The sequence below is a fragment of the Falco naumanni genome, chromosome 6 (assembly GCF_017639655.2).
Source record: "Falco naumanni isolate bFalNau1 chromosome 6, bFalNau1.pat, whole genome shotgun sequence".
Lineage (NCBI taxonomy): Eukaryota > Metazoa > Chordata > Aves > Falconiformes > Falconidae > Falco > Falco naumanni.
In genome coordinates, this window is record NC_054059.1 from 39,045,256 (window position 1) to 39,059,737 (window position 14,482).

At 43.6% G+C, this 14,482-nt stretch overlaps 1 protein-coding gene across 2 annotated transcripts in view; it reads left to right on the forward strand.

Annotated features, from left to right (window-relative positions):
* RPS6KA2 (ribosomal protein S6 kinase A2) overlaps positions 1-7,825 on the forward strand; it is a 279,807-nt gene extending 271,982 nt beyond the window's left edge. For both annotated transcript variants that reach the window (XM_040598483.1, XM_040598481.1), the window contains exons 18-21: positions 927-1,003; positions 3,456-3,573; positions 4,647-4,784; positions 5,180-7,825. In XM_040598483.1, coding sequence (XP_040454417.1) covers positions 927-1,003; positions 3,456-3,573; positions 4,647-4,784; positions 5,180-5,305 — 459 coding nt within the window. In that variant the 3' untranslated portion in view covers positions 5,306-7,825. The remainder of the gene's footprint in view (positions 1-926; positions 1,004-3,455; positions 3,574-4,646; positions 4,785-5,179) is intronic.
* Positions 7,826-14,482: the final 6,657 nt, after the last annotated feature.

Below are 14,482 nucleotides of genomic sequence, written 5' to 3' on the forward strand. Positions count from 1 at the left end.
ACAGAAGGGTAGTTTGCTTTTACCAGCAAGTGGAAAAGCTGGAGGTGGTCCCTGAGCTTTCCTGTGCCAAAGAGAAACAAAGATCCTCCCCTAATCTCAGCAGTGCTGCCTCACTTGGTAACTTCACTTTCACTTGGGCTTGCACTGCCTCCAATAGGCATTTCTTCTACTATTCACTCAGCATAAATGAAATCTAGATTTTACCCTTACTGCCATAGCTCACCATCCTGTACCAATAATGAACCTACTGATCAGATCTTTGCTGAGTACCATGGGTCTTGTTTTCCCCATCGGAAAAAGATCAAGTTTTAGCCTGTTACCTGTTATGTCCAGTCTAAATGTGGCTACTTTTCTGAATACAGAAGTAAGATAAGAATAAGCCTTTTAGCTTTCTTTGCAGTTGTCATGCATCTTTATTAGTCTGACATGAGATATGTGTTAGTGTGCATCCATTTGTTGTATCAAGTCCAAACTGAGCTCAGACATGCTTATCACTGTCACTCGGCCCTATGCTTGTTGCATCCACAGTGTTCTGGGAGACCTTTATGTTAGGAGGATATGTATTAATGGGCTTTTTTTAAGAAACATTTTAAAACACTGAAATGTTGTTCTGCTTTGCTGTGTGTTAGATGGTCAGAGAGGCTCCCAGACCTTCCACCAAACTGCACTCGTCTGCCTCACTGTGGAGGTGACAGATGTGCTGGACCTGGATGCTAACCAGCTCATTCTAGCCTGGGCTTCACCTTGCTCCACACCACTACTGAACAGTTTGATCCTGAGGCAGCCACCTGTTCAAGCCAGTTATGCAGTTAAGCCCTGGAAATGTCAGCAGATATAGCCACTAATCGGTGCTTTTTGAAGATCAGAAGCTAAAAATGCAGGAATGCATATTAACCTATTGTCATCTCTCTCTTTCCTTCACACAGGTCCTTAAACGCCAAGGTTATGATGCAGCCTGTGACATCTGGAGCTTGGGGATCCTACTGTATACCATGTTGGCAGGGTGAGTGAAGGTTTACCTGGAGCAACAGTCTCCAGTAGGCTCAGCACTTCAGCACTGATTAAGCCAGAAGGGAGTGACAGAGACAGCACACTGTCTGGCCTCCTTTGAGAAGTGTGCTCAGTTGTATAAGGCAAGAAAGTAGATGCCAAGACCTAGAATTAGAATGTTTCCCCAGAACGCACACAAATATCTTTGACACTTTACAAGATGTTTAGGTTTTTAACAGCCTGTGCCCATAAGCAACTGATACCTAGACTCCTGAAAGGCTCACTCACCACTTAAGCAAGTGTGAAAGTTTTACACTAGGAGAGGAGCATAGGAGTATGAAAAGCCATACTATGTTCACCTTATCCATAACAGGATGTTCATTCATTTCTATTAATGCATGTATTCTCTTCAGCTTCATTCTTCTTCTACTGTTGATATTACTGTAGTATCTGAGTAAGTTTAAAGGCCCCCAAAAAAACTCCAAACATAGTTTTCATATGATATTTCAAAAATATGCTGCAGAAAGGACAGAAAGTACATGAACAGACCAGCAAGAACAGCAACAGGCAGCAGGAACTTTTGGGGGGTACTTGGCAAAAATACTGCTATCAGTGTGTTGACTGAAGTTAAATACTGACACAAAAAGACCCAGAAAAAGAGAGAGACTGAAACAAGCAGTGAAGGACAGGAATAAGTTGTGCTGGGGTGAATGGAAAACACAGTGGGCAAACGGAATCCGGAGTTATCAGGCCCCTGAAATTCTCATTTCTCAAGGTCTGGTATGTGCACATTTGGTATGCACATAAGTGCATCTTGAAGTGCAGCTTGAAACTTTTTTGGTGACCTCTCACAGCTCTTTAATCTGCTTCCTGATCATTCAGCTGTGGCAAGAAGCTTGGATTCATTCCTAGATGTATACAGAAAACGAAGAGTTGGACCCTACCCTTCTGTTATTCGTGTCTCTTGCCTCATAGATTATAGAAAAAGTGCCAGAGGTTTCTATCCCATCTATTTTGTTCCTGAGTACAAATGCGTTCACCATTAGCTGAAATATATTGTGACTTTCTGGGTACATGTCACAGTCTGCTTGGATATCCAAAAACCTGTTTCTATTAGGCTAATGCCATAGATTTGCAGTGATACACAACCAGAATCAGTAAAATAAAATCAACACATTACCCACAGTTACATTTGTTTAGCTGATTGTATTCAAAATGCTTCTTTTTCATATATGAAGACAAAAATCCAAATATATTTGAATCTGAAATACAAATTGCATAACTTAGTGAATATTAAATTTGCCAACAGGTGCTATTAACTTGTATCTCACTTTTTTCTGTGCTAAAAGAGAAGGTCAGAGTAATGGAAACAGTTGAGAAGTGCTGACCTTTTCAGTGCCACGACTGCATTTAGGGATGGTCTTGTTCTTCCTCACCAGAGAAGAGTTAGTAGGCACTGACTTTTATTTGCATCCAGGATTTTATTCTGCTCCCATCATCACTATGAGCAGAGAGGGCCCAAACAGCCAGGACTGGAGCACAAGCCTGGGATCCTGTGAATACAGGTAGTGACAGACCTTGGAGTTTTAGCAAGTCCTTAACTCATAATTCATCCCTCCTGACTGGAATAACATTACTTATCTCTTTGGGCTGAACTTCTGTGAAGTCTGCAATGTTTTTGAAAATCAGAAAATACGGCATGAGGAATTGAATTTGCTTCTAGAAACCAGGTGGGATAGGAAGCTGTGGCCAAACCAACTGTTTAACTATCTAAAAAACACCGGCAAGTTTTCAGAAGAGAAAAGACAGAAGGAAGGAAAAATATTAAAATACCCACATAAAAAACTACACAGCTGTTCAAGATTGCAGGGTAAAATTTGGCCTGGTAGATTTTAGCCAGCTGCAAAAATCGTATCACTTGTCACTTTATGAAGACAAATGCATGTGACGCAGATTTTGTAAAGCTGGGTGCATGTCACTATTCATTCCTGACTGGCTAGATCAGGAAGTAGCCTATTGCAGATCATTTGTTTTGCCCGACAGACTTGCATGTTATGGTTAACAAAACACTGAAAAATAGATTATAAAGGGTTCTTTTTTCTACTTTTTCCCTTTTATTATTTTTCTCCTTTCTTGCCATTATCAAGGTACTTCTATTAGCAATAAAGCAGACTTAAAACACTTAAAGAGGTAAAAACCTGTCTATCTCTTAAAAAGAATATTTCACTCCTAAAAAACTGGGAAGAGAACAAAAATTTAAAAAACAATTAAGGAATCAGTCTTTTCCTCTGCCAAACAACTTAGTATGAGGAATCACTGGACTGTATAGATTAAGTCAAAATGAAGCAGTGATATCTGGTCCATTCTGGAACCAAATTCCTGTAATCGGTGGCAGTTAGCACTAGATCCTAGAAATCATATACTTGCAAATTACACTGTATTTTTTTTTCTCTTTTTTTAAATAGGTTCACTCCTTTTGCAAATGGACCAGATGACACCCCAGAGGAGATTCTAGCCAGGATTGGCAGTGGCAAATATGCACTTACAGGAGGAAACTGGGATTCAGTATCTGATACTGCAAAGGTCAGTGAACACTTTCTCGGCTTTTTTTTTTATGTTCTCTGAAATGGGCTTGCAGTTTGCAGTTATAACAAACTTAAGAGAGAGATAGTCAGAAGGGTTATTTCTCAGTGCCTCATGAAATAAAAACTTGCTTCCTTATGTTTCTACCACTCCACATGAAATAATGTGTCAGGAATTATGGTAGTTTATTTCATTAAACTAAAGCATAATACAGCACCATCAATTGTGAATGCAAGTGTAGGGTTGTCAGTGTATGATCTCTACGTGAATCACCTTTTTGCTCCTCAAAGCTAGCCAGGAGCAGGCAGTTCACAAGCTAGCATTTTTAACTTCTGTATAGTTCACAGTTTAGGCTACTCATCTATCACATAGCATGGAAACCCCAGGAGAGAAAATTCATCTGGTGCTGAGACTTTTGGGCATGAAGCTGCACGCTAGTCTACGAGACATGTAGATGGGCAGGAAAACGTTCAGTTGCCTGGCATTAATCAGAAACTTTGACAGGATTTAGAGATTCCTGCAAGGAATTTCAGTTTTAGCAACTGGTAGTATCCAATGGAAGAACTTTGATATATCCCACCACTGAACTGCAAGCGATCCTAGTAACATACTGATCTTGCTGCCAACACCTATGAGCCTCACAATGGTCTTCTTATCAGATGTCCAGTTTTGAAATGAAAATGCTCAGATGTGGTAGAACTGATATGGTTGAATTTTAGCCACCTGAATGTTAAATTTCTAAGTTTCTCTTGTAAGCATGCTTTGGAGTCAGTGAGGAGATGCCTCCAGATGGCATCCTCTCTAGGTGTTTATCACCAGTAATTAACACTCACTCAGTAAGGTGAACACACTCCACATCATCTTTTGACTGGGTTATCAGCTGAAAGATGAACATTGCACATAAAAATTTTGAAGAACAGACTTCACCCTTAACAAATATAAAGCATATCTGAAGTGCATTCCTCTCCCCATTGGACTTGCTCACAATGACACTGCCACTGGGAAGATCTTAGTGAAAACTGCACTGCTATTAATTACTTTTTCCCTTGCTGTTTTCTTCCTTTTAAACCCAGGACATTGTGTCTAAGATGCTTCATGTAGACCCTCATCAGCGCCTCACAGCAGTCCAAGTCCTAAGACATCCATGGATAGTGAACAGAGAGTATCTGTCTCAAAACCAACTCAGCAGACAGGATGTTCATCTGGTGAAGGTACATCCTATACCCCTGCCTCTTCCTTCCTTGAAGAATGAGCTGTCATTTGTGTAAATATTCTGGGAAATGATAGAGGACCGAGGGTGATTTTTTTGTAATTTAAAAATTAATATGGCACTGTATTAACAGTAAAGGTTTTTGACCTGTCACCTGCTTGGTATTTTTAACTTCAAGCCGCATTATCATGACCTGGTGGCATTCCGTGCACATACTGCTGCCCACCACTTTGAATGAGAGACACCCCAGATGTCTGCCAGCTGAAATGTTGTTATCATTTCATGGAAATCAGCCATGCACCTCCATTTTTTCAGGGAGCTGTATAGGAGAAGGGAGGGGGAAAGCATCAATGAACTGAATTTCAGCCCAGCATTCTCTCTTTCTCTATTTTACAGGGTGCAATGGCAGCCACCTACTTCGCTTTAAACCGAGCACCTCAGGCACCAAGGCTGGAGCCTGTATTGTCCTCCAATCTGGCTCAGCGGCGGGGCATGAAAAGACTTACCTCTACCAGGTTGTAGCAGTACCCCCAACAGGCCTCTTTGAAAACCTACAGTTTATTATTTGAGAAATTCATCTTTACTTGGCTAGCAGAACTTCTTCAGACAACCCGCACACGACATCGCCAGAACTAGCAGAAGCCCAGCGTAAGGCAAAGTTCTCTTTTGCTCCGTCATTTCTGTTACATTCCAGCCAGGGTCCCAGGTTTAACAACTTCACAAAGATGTGCCAATTTTGCCAGTAGCTCTGTTTCCTTACTGAGATAAAGCCAAATAAAGTAGGTGTGCTTCATCCTTCCCACCCTAGGAAATACTGGGTTTGAGTCCTTAAGATATTCCATGGGAACACTGTTTTCATTTTGTTTCTCAAGAAAAGCACTTTTTGCTATGAAGATAGCAATCAGGTTTGAACGTTTTCAGCTGTTCCAGCATGCATCAGGATGAAGTGACCTGGCTGGTCACCAGTAGACATCTACTGATCTCCACTCACCCCAGGAAGAGTGAAGGCTGCAGAGACACATGAACAATACCTAACTTGAAACAAGTGCTATACAACATGAAGAGAAGAGCGAGCTGTTGGTGGTGGAAATATCTTCTGATTTCAAGAAATCTTTTGCACTTTGCCCCTGCCCTCTGTGGAATGAAGCCAGCACCGCTCAAGGAGAGCTTGCCACCAGCCCTGACTGACTCAGAGGGTTCTGAAAGCAGAAAACCTCTGAGAAACTCACTCCTCTGAGGAAATTATTGGGTCTTACAAGACTGTGGGAAAGCATTCACGTAAAACAGTGTGAGCAGGAGTCTGTGGATCAGGGGAGGAAAAGGTGTCTGATCTTGGCCAGCAAGCAGGAGGTCTGGGAGGACCAGGTGAGGGGGCTGGGGAACCCAGCAGAGTCAGGGAAAGGGACACGTGACTTTGAGGGCAGTAGGCAGAAAGACCCATGGCAGCATGGTGGGTGGTACTGCCAAAGCAAACTAGCGTGCACATGCTTTGGGGACAAACTGGGACTCCTTTTAAAAGCAAGGAACAGTCCCTCCTCAGCAGCTGGTACAGAAGAAGGCAGCTGGGCTGCCGAGGGGCTGGCTGGGTCGGTGCAGCCATCCTCCCACACCATCACTGAGTCTGCTCACGAGACCGGCTCTGGCAGGCCAGAGTGCCACCCTGAAGCAAGTGAGGCCACTTCCAGTCATTGCTCCCTGCCCTTCCCTGGCTGCTCACCCGAATCTGCCTCCACCACCCAGCGTTCCGTGCCCCTGCCTGGCTGTTCTGCTCTAGCAGAGCTAAACTCCCTGTGCCGCCTGTGTACAGAGAGTACCCACTTCTGAAGAGTCCAGCTAACTCTGTTACAAGCTTTAATAATAATAAATTATGAGAAGAATGCTCTGCTTTTATATTTATATAAATATGTACATGTGTATTTATATACATATAAAACAAAAGTTCTGTACCCTACTACCCGGATTTTCCAGGTTCAGGGAAAGAAAACTTCGTTGAAATGATCTCAGCAAAATGGACCTTTTTTCTCATTCCCTGACTTCAAAGCAAGTGAGCAAGGTTTGTGGTGCCGGATGTGAACTATTTTTTTATTCTTTTTCTTCCCCATTTGGCTTATGGTGGTCACGAGCTGACCAGGATTCTTCTTTGTACTGCTTTTGTTAATTTTTTTTTTCCAAGTAAATTTTTTCACCTCAGATGCTTTGTGGGAAAAGCTAATGTTCTTTGTTGGCTTTTTTTCTGTTGTGACAGGAAAAAAAGAAAAATGTGAACATGGAGCTTCATATGCTAGAGATGGTAATTTTTCCTTGCTGGGTAGTATGTGCATCTCGGTGCTGAACTGGAATTACACCTCTGAGTGTCCAAGGGAACAAGGAGTTGCATTTGCTATAGCAATATGCTTCCTAAAACTAGCTCTGTTCCGATGTTGACTGAAATGTGTTTGTTTGCATTAGCCTATTTTTAGATTTAAATTTATTCTTAATAATTTAAACCTATATTTAATGTTCAGGTTTATGTGCTGTGCACAGAGGACTGCTGCAAGGCAGCTCTCCACGAAGCCCTTCTCTTTTCTAGAATAAACAACGCTGTGAAACTTCACACGGTGGCTGAATTGGCTTGGACTGATGTGTGCAAACGTGCAGGTGTGTGTCCATGGTTATGTACACAGCAGCCATCGTTCTCTCCCCCCGGCTAAGCTGTGCTCAGGATCAGCTTTTTGCTGCCTTTATACTTTTCCTCTCGTTAGAAGTTAAGTCTCATATATTTCTGCTAGCAGCACGCTGCCAGGCGAGTCTGCAGGCAGGTGATACCCTGGCTGATGCAGAAACGCTCTTGCCAGGCCTGGTTTCCCTGGAAGTGACTTCTGTCCTGGAAGAAGGCAAGATGAGCATAAGGATGCTAAGTGCATCCAGGAGGGAGGGCTGGATTTTCTGGGGTCCCAGATGATTTGTGCTGTTTCAACAAAATAAATTTTCAATGGTCTGTGTAATTGTATTGTAGATGGGCAGAAAGAGTGTTGTAAATATTATGTACAGGTTTTGCCTCCCCCTCAGACTTCCTGGTCATCTTTCATTGCTTCAGTTTGATTTCTCTTCACAGTCCAATTCCCTCTTGATATACTTGGTCTTAATTCTTTGAGCATTTTTTAATGATCTGAATATTATTGTAGGCCAAACTTACAGGATGTTGCTCTTCCCAAAGTTTAATAGTTTGAATCTCTTCTCAGTTTAGCTCTTTCTAACCCACCAGTTATCACCTATTAACCATACCAGGTTTGGGCCACATACAGAATGATACATGTTGATGTCCATTAATTACTTTATAAGCCTATAAATCACATATAATGGGGTTTGCTTATTAAGATTTTGTTGCCAGTGCATCCAGATTTATGCACATGCGTATGTATATGTAAATGCATACACACAAAAAATGCTGTCCCAGCTTGTTCAAATGACAATAGAAGTGTAGTCAGCGCTTGAGGTGATGCTCAGCAGAGTTTTGTCTGTGGTGTTCTTGAAAATCTGACATTGAAAATGGTAGTGGTTACTCTGGGTATGGATAGAGTACCATCCTTCTCTGGGTATGGAATGGATACCATTCATGTTCTGGGTATGCATAACGTACCGCTTCCATGGACGCGCCCATCCATGGAAGAAGCTGTCCCATCCAGCCTCCCTTCTGTCCCAGCTGTGCATCCCCACACACTCCCAAGGCAGATTAGCCCCCGCTCCCCAGGCTTGTGCACGGGAGGTGCACTTCTGAGGGTTTTCTGACCTGTTTCAGTCAAGATGAACCCAATTAAACCATTTCCACTGTCAGTCTTGCTGATCCAGTTCACTTGGACTGAAATACAAGAGCCTGCATCAGCAAATCAAGGGATAGTCGCTCCTGGCAGAGAGGGAAGAATAAGCCACGAGCACTCATTATTTCAGACCGGTAGCACCCGCCACTTGCCCTGGCCCAGCTGGATGCAGGCGAAGATGCATGGCCGTGGCCTGATTACTGCTACAGCTGCTTTTAAACCAGCATTTCCTTCCCAGGCTCCTTGCTGCAGTATAGCTCAGCAATAAGCACTTATTCTTTCTAGGAGAAAACGTAACTGAAAAAAGCTTAGGCTCACTCTCTCCTCTCTCCTCTCTTTTTAATCTTAAGGGACTTTTATTAAATGTTATGTTTAACTCCTAAAAGTCTGAAAATCACTTTGAATTAGATCATACCATCTTGCACATTATCAGTCCAGACATGACCTAGTGCCTTCGGCTATTGCAAATAGTATAGTTACATTTCTGAACCGTCAATGTGTGCAAAGCAATGACCGTCCAAGGCATACTGGAGTGTATCTGTCACAGAACATAGGCAGCTCATCTGGAGAGCCACTTCAAAAGCTGTCATTCAGCTCAGTAGAGGGTAGTCTGCCCAGCAGGGAGGAGGCATCTCCCCAGACTTTGCAGAGCTGGACCCCATCTCTGCAGCTCCAGGACTCTGAAGAAGCCAAATGTCCCTGATGAAGAAGATCATGGGAAGAGCTACCCCAGTTCCTATGCAGCACCACAGCTTGTGTATATGGCAAAGGTGTGGGAGATGCTGCTCAGAGGGACAGCTGACCCCTGCCCCCCATCCCTCATGAATCTTTTACTTGTTCAATTTTTTCTAAGCAAGTTTTAAGAGCAGATAGCATTTATAAAGCCTGACTTTTTCAGCAAACCACAAGTGACCCTCACAGACACTTTGTAATCAGTCCCCACATCTGGAAAAAAAAATCCATTGATAATAAATTCTGGTTTGTTTCTCCCAAAAATCATCTTCAGCAGCTCCCTGAGATGGCCCTGGGTACTGGGGATAACCCAGGCACAGAGAGCCGGGAGAAGCTTGTCTTACGTGATACAATGTCATGACATGATGTTGCATGTCACACTCTTATGAAGTACAGATTGTGTGTCCCTGTGTTTCATCTAACCCTGGATGTGTTCCTGGGCCTCTTTTCAACCAGATTTAGGGTTCACTAGGTTTTGGACTGAGTTTGAAAGGGACAATAAATCTGTTGGTTTACAGGGTAGATCAGGCTCTATTAGAAATCAGTATGCAGATCTCTAAGGGACAGGCTGGCTTTGTCTGTGTGGTGCAGTGATCTCTCTACAACTTGTACCCAGCTCTGGTACATACAAATACATACAGACCTTGGTCGAGCATGGCAGTTGCTGTGTATTCTATGGTATGAATTATGCCAGGGCTTGCATCATTCCCTAAGCCATGAGTGCCACAAGGGTTTTATTATGCTGCCGGTCCACAGAGCTCATGCCAGCATATGCAAGTGCTGATGCCAAAAAAAGGCAGGCAGGCACTCTCTCTTGACCTCAGCTACTCATCTGTCCTTTTGCACCTCCCTTATCCCGGTCACCATGGGGCAAAGCAAATGTTTGTGCATCAGAACAAGTGGCTGAGTACAGCAGGAAGGCAGCAGCATCTGTTTTGGCAGCAGTGCTGTCAACACATCGGTGTGGCCACAACTTCAGTGTTACCTCTGCCCCTCTGTTTCTGAGTTATGCTGAGCTGAGCCCAAGCGTGGCTCAGAGTCAGGGCGATACTTGTACAGCAGCGTGTTACCAGTGCCAACCTGTGGGCACGGAGTGGGGGAACAAGCCCAGGCTTGAAAAGTCACAAGTCCATAGAAGCTCCCTGTAACCAGACGATGTAGGGCTGCAGATGACATGCCATGGGTAAATAATGTTGACTGTGTGTATTTTTACCACCACTGACTTTATAAAGAGGACAGAAAAAATCCTGGAGTTTGTTTTTAAATCAGCAATTTTTACAGAGGAAATACCTGATTTTGTGGAGTGCTACAGCTTCCTAGACCCCTAGCAGGAGTGAGGCAGACAAACACGGAAGATAAAGCAGATTACAACAGCAGAAAACAAGGTATCTTAGCTTTCACTGGAAAACTATTTTCATTCAGGTGTTCTGAAGCTGTCTTAAGACATGTGTAGCAAAAATGCCAAAGCAAATATTTAGAAGCAAAGATACCTTGTTGAACATCTGCAGACGGCGCCTTTAAACAAAAGCCACGTGAGCTCCAGGGTCACGTATCTGAATCCTAAAAGATAGGCAAGCAGCACAACTGGGACAACCACCCCAGATATTCCTTACATTAAAATAAAACGGCCTAAAATAATGTTAATAAGATGCTTTAATATAGTTCATCAAAAATAGGAAAACGTGCAAGCCCATTTTCTTTTCCTCTTTCAAAGTATACAGCATATCATTTAGAAGTGTGTATCCTCACCTCATAGCTAACCCTGCTCCTGAACCCCTGTATTGCCCTGGGACATGGTGGCTAAGCTGCTTCTGGTACCTCCGTTCCTGTTTGAACATAGTCCCATAATCCCCCTCCATGTCACAGAATCATGGAATCATTTAGGTTGGAAAAGACCTTTAAGATAACCAAGTCCAGCTGTTAGCCTAACACTGCAAGCCCACCACTAAACCATGTCCCTAAGTGCCACATCTACACGTCTTTTAAACACCTCCAGGGACGGTGACTCAACCGCTTCCCTGGGCAGCCTGTTCCAATGCTTGACAACCCTTTTGGTCCAGAACTTTTTCCTAATGTCCAATCTAAATCTCCTCTGGCATAACTTGAGGCCATTTATGCTCATAACACAAGCAACAATTGCACTTCCTCTTGTATTCTGAAAGTTAGCAAAAATTTGAGTGTTTAAACTCAGAAGATAAAGTGAAGTTAAAAGTAAGGTTCTGACTGTGTACAGAACTAAAATTCTCAGTATTTAGGTGAAGGGTGAGTAGAAGCCTGTCCAGAATGAGAATGTTACAAAGCAAATAAAGTCACAGTAGTTCTTAGAGCCAAATTTTAGGTAAAATTATTCATAAGTTTTGAGAGCTTAAACCTTGCATTTCCACGTGCAACTAGGTGACAACACAGGCACATCAGCCAGCTAATCAGGCATCTGATCATACGTGTCCGTGCAGGCTTGCACATGGAAATCTTTTGCAGCCCAGTGTTGAAAGTCTGGAATTAAGAATTTGGCCCTCTGCATCAGCCGGTGTTGTGTAAACCATAATGTTCAGTGTTGAACTGTACAACCACTGCTTCTTGCTTTGCTGTACGTAGTTACACAGTCAATTTGTGCTCCATTATTTCTCCTAAATTTCTTTTACAGTCGCAGTTTTCAGACTAGCTTGAAAGGCAAATGAGGAAAATGCATGTCCTCTTTGATAAAGGCAGATTTTGAAAGGAGAGGCTGGAATTAAGCATTTGAAGTGCAGAAAGTGAAAACCAGTTGCTAGACGATTGGTTCTGATTTGCTACTCAGAGCCAAATCCTGCTTCCTTCACTCTTGCTATATTAGTTCCTTCATTCACGTGCACCTTCAGTGAAACAAGGGGACAGCTCAGAGCAGCGTCCCCCTTCCTGTCCCAGTGGTGGAGTGTGGCCTTTAGGTGACGACACGGTGCAAGGGGTTTACTTGGGTAGTATTAAATGAATTTGACCTTGAAATGAACCATGATCTAGCACTTTGTTTACAGGCTCCATATTCATGTTTACAAACCATGATTTCTGAGGCTCACGCTTTTTACGTTCCCTGTATGAATAGGGCAGCCGGTGTACAGATATTTATTATGTTTACCAGCGTTTCTGAATAGATTTTTTTTATAGTACATGGTTTTATGAAGTGTAATATTTTTATAGCAGAATGATGATCTTTGGACTTTCTATATTGTTACCTACTGTTTGCAAATGAGCTCTTTGCTCCCTTTCTTCTGTGCACTGTACCCAGTGTTGCTGCTGCTACTGTTGCTGGCCTCAGCTGCTGCTGCCCCGTGTGACGTGGGCTGACGGTATTGTGAAACTGTGCAAACTGACTTCAAAGAGCTGCAATTGTGCTGAAGGGCTGGCTGTGTGCTGGGTCCCTCCTGGCAGGAGGGATGGGGAGCTGTACTGTGCCAGGGCAAGAGTTTACTGTGGATGGCCCCCAAGGAGAAGCCTCAGTGCTCACCCTTGTCTGTACTCTGCTGTGGCTTGGCATGCCCATCCTTTCCTTTCTTTATAAAGAAATAAAAAAGAAAATAAAGGATTCTGCTCGTTTTTGCATAGTTCCTTTCCAGTCCCCAAGCACTGGCCATGTTTGAATGCCATGTGTTGGTCACAGTAAAAGCACAGTTACCTTTTCCAACTGTACCTGGAGCTGTTACCTCTGTGCAGCCTGAATACTCAAACCTCCGCTTTGGGAAGCAACAAGTAAGCCTTTAACCCCACATCAGTCAGGCAGTTCACCCAGCAGACAAATTTGGGGTTTCACTGTCAGACAAATGAGCACTTTCACACAAGCTGCCTGGCGAGGGTTTCCCTTGCCCCTTAAGGAACTTCCAAGGTATGGTTCTGGAAATTGCTTACCACTGGCAAGCAGCCTGCATATCCTTTCTGCTTGCTGAACTTACTAGTGACCACAAAAGCAAAAGCAACCTCTCCTGCTTTGAGGGATTCGTTCTGCTTCCCTGGTGTTACCATGTCTGAGCCTGCACACCATGACACTGGCGTTCACGTCTGTGGATGTCCAGCAGCATCACAGCGGTGGTGAGCCCAGCTCAGGCTCCCCACAGGAACAGCATGTGGTACCAGACAGGGAGAAACCGCATGATTCTGGTCCAAGCGAGCATGACCAAGCAAACTTGGATTTCAAATATGTTACTCATAGGATTTCTGCTCTGACCATAGGTCGTCTCATGCCTCTGTTCTCCTGCCAGCTGCTCCTCTCCTTCTCCCACTTCTGCCCTTCCTTTCTTTTCTCTGTCCCTAAAAGAGTGGACCCTTCCAGCTCCTTTAGACCTTATGGTATGTGTATGTCATGTGTAGACATGTGTATGTCCCTCCCCATCCTCTTCCTCCGCACCACCCCAGTACCTACCATGAATTATTCCTCCTCTCTCTTATCAAGCTTCTGTCCCACAGGTCCATCTTGTGGTTTTCATTGCCCTCCCTGGCAGGCAAGCCAATGACTACTGTACATCCATTTTTATAGGCCCAGTGGCTAACAAAGGAGGTTTTTCTGAAGAACCATAGTCATGTACGAGAACATCCAAATGGGAAAAGTGAGAGGAGAAAAAAAACCAAGCAGCCTTTCTCTTCCTTCCCTTCTTCTAATTCCTGCTTTCACACAAACATGACCAGGAATGAGCCAGCTTCAGCCACTGTTGGACATATATCACTTTGCAGAGGACCTGGCTGGGAAGCCCTGTGGCATGCCAGGCCCTGGGCAGGCAAATGTGAGTCACCCTCCAACCCCAGAAAACAAATAAATGAGATGTCTAAAAGGAAGGCTTTGTAGAGTATGTTCAAGTGCCTGATACAAGACACGACCCTTTTAGGAAATCTGCATTAGCAACCATCTTCAGTGTCTGCACTCACTGATACGTAACCATGCTTTTTTCCCTGGATAGAGAAAAAAAAATAATTAAAAAAGTAGCAAACAACACCCCTCCCCCTTGTAACTCTGCTCTGTAGTCAATATTAATTTCCTTTTTATATCTTCCTCCTGCTTTATCCCATCCTAATTCACCTTTGGCCGCTTCACCCCCTTTTTGTGTCCCACTTGTGGTGTACCATCAGCATGGTCCTGAGTCTCACAAAGTCTTGTTATATGCCTGTACAGCACCTTGTTCAAGGGCAGGATAACTGCTGGCTGAGC